Genomic DNA, 5,620 nt, shown 5'->3' on the forward strand with positions numbered 1-5,620 from the left:
GCAACCATAGTCAATTGTCTTCCAGGGGCCAGAGCAGGCGACACTGAGGGAAATTTAAAACTGTTGGCTAAGGGTAAACGTAACGTAAATTCAGTACTGAACCTAATTCACAAGACGACAGGAAGACACAAGCTGACACAGTGATAACCAACACAGACCTTCAAAGAAAAACAGGAAATTCACAAAGACCAACTCAGAGACACAAACAGAGCACAGGAGGAAGAACACTAAAGCACTAAACACAAGAAACAAACCCTTAGAACCAATACAAAATAAGAATTAACACAAAACATAAGATGACATCAAAATGAACACAAAATGCTGGGTCAACGACCCAGGACCACGACACTCCTGTGTCATGTTTAAAGTCCAACATCTGCCTCTAGTGGCCATATATAAACCATGTGTGAGGATGGTGTTAATGTAAAATGTGAATCATAGTGTTCCAGTCAGTCATCAGTGTGTCTCTGCACAGCTGTAATTAAAATGTGTTCAGAGGGCCTCAGTGTCTGAATGGTTCCAGTTCAGCTCCATAACAGCAGCGTCCCTGGTTTGATTCCTGTGTTTCAGCTCATATCTGCCTCTCTCACTGAGGGGGGCGTACATACACACACACACACTAACCACTAACTCTATTTGAACCAATAGAAAGCTGGTGCTCAGAGGAAGAGGGCGGGCTTGACTTGGTGTCAGTGACAGAAATGAAAAAAAGCTCAAATGAGTGAGAAGGACGATGAAGGAAACATCTGTGCTGTGTCTGCTCTGTAAGTAGAATCTCTGTGTTTGTTTGAATTCTTGTACTTTGACTGTCTGCTCTCCTGATAACTGATGATGGAGGAGAAGACATGAAAAACAAATCAGGCTGAATTCAAGTTCAAAACACCACGAGGACCAACTGCAGGTCTGAACTGACTCTTTATCTTTGCTCAGGAGTCGAGGAAACACAGCAGGCAGTGAAAAGATCAAATCATTCACTCATTATATCAACACAGCTGCACAGTGGACACATGACTTTACTGTGGTTTCTTTTAGGAGTAGAGGACATTTTGTATTGTATGAACAGTGTAGTCAGTGCACATATTTATGATCACAACAATTACATTCAGTGCTACTTTTGAGATAAAGTAAATTAATAAATTAATTAAATTTGAGTACAGGAGCAAGAAGAGTACAAACTGTATGAATATACATATGAGATGTTCCTGTTTTACCATTACATACTTTTCACCTTTTGTTTTTCCAAATTTTCTTGAAATACATTAAATCAAATAGAAAATTAGCAGATATATCAAGAGATGTGTTTGTGTGGAGTTGTTCTTTATGTTCACCTCAAATCAACCTGAGTGTCATTTTTCTTTAGTTCTGATCTCACTGCTGAGCTGCTCAACAAACCAAGGTCAGTAACCTTCTTCTGTCACAGTTTAAACCTGAGAAATGCTCACTGATATGACCTGATTGGGATTTTATGTTATGTTTCACAATGTAAAGTCTAATAGATCAGTTTTTCATTGTAACCCTCACAGCTCGTCTGACTGTGAGTCCCAGCAGCTCTCAGTTCTTTGAGGAAGACTTTGTGTCTCTGAGCTGTGAGGAGGACGACAGCTCTGCTGGATGGACTCTGAGGAGAAACACAAGCAAACAACAGAGGAGTCAGTGTGCAGATGGGTGGGGAAAACCAGCTGGTTCTTCCTGTGATATCGGCTACATGCTCAAATCAGACAGTGGAGTTTACTGGTGTGAGTCCAGAGAGGGTCCCATCAGTAACATGGTTAACCTGACAGTCGCTGGTAAGCTGAGTGTGTGGAGTTAGTGTTGATGAAGCTGTGTGTAAATGGATGAAATGCTGTAGTTTGTCTCTGTGTTGAGGTGGATCAGTGATCCTGCAGAGTCCTGTCCTCCCTGTGATGGAGGGAGATGACGTCACTCTGCTCTGTAAAACAAAGACCACTCCCTCCAACCTCCCAGCTGCTTTCTATAAAGATGGCTCCCTCATCAGGAAGCAGCCTACAGGTCACATGACCATCCAGCATGTTTCCAGGTCTGATGAAGGCCTCTACAAGTGTGACATCATCGGTCATGGAGAGTCTCCATCCAGCTGGATCACTGTCACAGGTGACACACTCACCTGTCTGTGTTTCTGCAGCTTTCAACATTCACAATGTGACGACAACTTAGTGACTGTGTTTGCTTTATTTTAGACAAACACACCACCACACCTCCACCTACAACCACACCTCAACCCACTACTACCTCTCCATCGGATCGCTCTGTGTTGCAGTTGTTATTTGTTAGATCAATCTATGTTGTAGTTCTACTGGTATTACTCGTTCTGCTGAAGAGACGATGTGTTGACAGGAAACTTGAAGGTGAGACTCAGACTTCCTGATCTCAGGATCAGGAGATAAACCAGGTTAATCAGAAGGTTCAAGCCATATATCCTTGGGCAAGGATATTTGCTGCTCTCCAGGGATAGCTCAGTAGGTAGAGTGGTGGCCCCATGATCGGAAGGTCGGGGGTTCGATTCCCCTGAACAGCTACCCTGAGGTACCCCTGAGCAAGGTACCGTCCCTACACACTGCTCCCCGGGCGCCCAGTGGCTGCCCACTGCTTCACTGAGTGAATGGGTTAAATGCAGAGAGGGATTTTCCCCACGGGGACCAATAAAGTACACTTTCTTCTACATTCATCAGAGTATGAAGTTAGATAGAAAGCACTTCCATAGAAATTGCAGAAAAGTGCTTTATGAATGGGTCAAAGACGCAAGTTGAGTAAAGCATTTTGAATACTCAAAGCTCTATATAAGAACTAGTCCATTTAATAATATGTTTGCTTAGTACAATAATGCAGAATTCGAATTTTGCTTTGCTTTGATGGCAGGTCAGTGTGTGTCTGTGTGTGTGTGTGTGTCTCTGTGTGTGAGGGTATTTAAGAAATCATGTGCATAGTTTTGATTATCTGTACATTTTCTCTAATTTAAATGAGGTGACATGATGTAAACATCAAAGTCACAACATTAAGTTTATGCCTTTGTTTTATTTTAGTTTCCTTTTAGCTAAAATTTAAAATCTAGGTCAGTTGTAACATGCGTGTTTAATATTGTACTTACTGAGTGTTGTTCACTGTGAGCTGGACTGTGCGTTTGTGGTCTGTGGTTAACTGAAGCTAACAGCTCTGCAGTCGTCCAGCATCCTGTTTCTGATAGAAAGAAAACACTTCAGCTGCAAGTGTTTCAACACAGAGCTGTTCATTTTAAACACAGCGAGGAACATGGAGACATCAGAGAGCTTCTTTCAGTGTTCTTGTTTTCCCACTTTTCAGTAATTCTTTTGTAAAAAATGTTTGGAATCATGTATGATTTTCGTTCCACTTCTCACGTGTACACCACTTTGTGTTGGTCTTTCACGCTGAATTCCAATAAAATTGATTCATGTTTGTGGCTGTAATGTGACAAAATGTGGAAAAGTTCAAGGGGGCCAAATATTTTTGCAAGCCACTGTATAGAGTCATTTAACCATGGTTGAGAGCAGCTTCTAGGCTGTTTTACCTTTATAGGGGCCACAAAGTCTAGTAAAGAAGAGCATGTAGAAAGAAAGGAGTTAGCAAAATCATCAGCTGGAAAGGGTGTGGTACGATCAATGTCAGGAAGAAGAGATTTGGAGAAAGAAGCTGAAAATTCATCCACCGTCTCAGGATTTATTATGCGCACAAGATGTCCAGGACCTTCAAAGTTCTGGAGCATTTTGCATAACTCAGCATCAAAGATGACTGGGAAGTCCCTGACACAAATGTTAAGACCATAAGAAAAGAATCAAATCAGGGGTATGTCCTTTGAAGGTGGTAGGTGCATTAACCCACTGGATAAGATTAAAAGAGTCAGGTAAGGCTATGAAATCCTTGGCAAACACATGACCTTTATAGCAACTTTGAATGTTAAAATCACCAGTTATAAGAACAAGAATCTAAGTTTCCGTCATGAATAGTAAATCCAGTCATGTAGCAGTAAAACAATTGTTTACAGTAAAAGTCTTATTTGTCAGCGACCTAACATTTAATTGAACCATTCGAGTCAAAGACGCCAAGTCACAGTTGGAGGCACGTCTCGGGCAGCATAGGTTGCAGTAACACACTCCACCTTTAGGAGCCTCAATCCAACACTGGAACAGCGAATAAACCACTGGAGTGGCAGTGCAGGTCTGCGACTCAACATGGCAAATCCATCGACGCCTGAACAACCTAAAGGTAAACTGCTCCCAGAAAGTTAGGGGGAGGCGTAAAGCATCCACAGCAATGTCACAGCCATTCCCAGCCTGTTCCTTTAGGTAAGCCTTAAGGCAGACACGGACACTGCTCCACTTACCTCATTTCCTGTAGTGTCTCCTGTGTGAAGGAAGCAGGGGTATGCAGTATGTTCCGTATGTTCCAGAGAGGTGATCCGTCCATGGCAGAGTGGTATCTCCTATATTCCACCACGGGTCCAATCCATGGAAGTACGACCCATAAATATAGAGTGGCCAAAGACTTGGAAGAGTATGGCAGTCATAGGTAATCATTGATGAGACACCTGAATAGCATATATGCAGAAGGGTAAGAAGCATCACATAGCAGTGGAGACGGCCTGCCGAACACACTGGCGCCATCTTGGATCCAGGACAGTGATCCTTATGTAACCCACTGCTGGATAAGTACACCTCACTCTAGGTTCGGGGAGGAGCTGGATATGAGTGCGAATAATCATAATACACAGAAATTTCAGTTAACTGTGACTTTAGTTTCAACAATAACAGTTTCACAGCAAAACAACAAATGGGCCCTTAAAATGAAAATAGAAATAAAATGCATTGTCCTTAATCATTGGAATTGTCCCTTTGAAAGTATTTGCTAGGTTGCAACCTTATAGTTCAGTTTGTTCCTCAGAGTTTATAGAGTAGAGGGTCAGTCAAGTCAAAACACAGATCGAATGAGGGAATGATCTGCAATGATCTGCAATGATCTGTCAGTCAGCAAAAAAGGTTGCGTTTCACACTTAGTGTTTTTATAGTCTAGAGTGCACTCTTTTTTTATCCGTTCACTGTTGCCAGCCGGGGTGACTGGTGGAATCCTATCAGAAACCAGATAAACCGTTGGCCGTCTGACTGGTTGTGCAGATCTGGATCCTGGAAATCACACTGGGAGGCTCGCCATCAATTGGAATCACTGGTCTTTTCTCGTGGAGCTCAAAGCTCACTAAAAGACCTGACCGAGACACGTGGAACACTATTAACTTAGCTGCCACCTCTGCTGATTTCGGCAGCTCTGTCTAACATTCAACTCACTATTGAAATGTTAGCCGATAACTTCTGAACACTTTTTGACAACTTTTATGAAGCCTTGCTTCCGTAACCGCGGCAGTTTCTGCTGCTAATCGAGATAGCTTCGGATTTTTCTTTTCCTCGAATGGCTGTGTAAAAACACACAACTTCCTGTTAACCTTCAAAATAAAAGCTCCTGCTCCTGCTAGGCACAGCAGGAAGTTGAAAAAATGTGTTTTTTCCCACTTCTTCTGACAATAAAATAAAACAAATAAAAGAATGATTCTGAAACTAAACAAATACCTTATAAAGCTCATCTCATTTTTACTGGT

The 5,620-nt window shown here is 42.2% G+C and overlaps 1 protein-coding gene across 1 annotated transcript; it reads left to right on the top strand.

Annotated features, from left to right (window-relative positions):
- The first annotated feature begins 394 nt into the window (after positions 1–394).
- LOC143416928 (low affinity immunoglobulin gamma Fc region receptor II-like) lies at positions 395–3,385 on the top strand. Its single transcript, XM_076882600.1, has 5 exons — positions 395–764; positions 1,361–1,396; positions 1,524–1,787; positions 1,867–2,112; positions 2,199–3,385. Exons 1-5 carry the CDS (start codon positions 734–736, stop codon positions 2,384–2,386), a joined length of 765 nt encoding a protein of 254 aa, XP_076738715.1. The 5' UTR covers positions 395–733; the 3' UTR covers positions 2,387–3,385.
- Positions 3,386–5,620: the final 2,235 nt, after the last annotated feature.

Source organism: Maylandia zebra, linkage group LG3 (assembly GCF_041146795.1).
Source record: "Maylandia zebra isolate NMK-2024a linkage group LG3, Mzebra_GT3a, whole genome shotgun sequence".
NCBI lineage: Eukaryota > Metazoa > Chordata > Actinopteri > Cichliformes > Cichlidae > Maylandia > Maylandia zebra.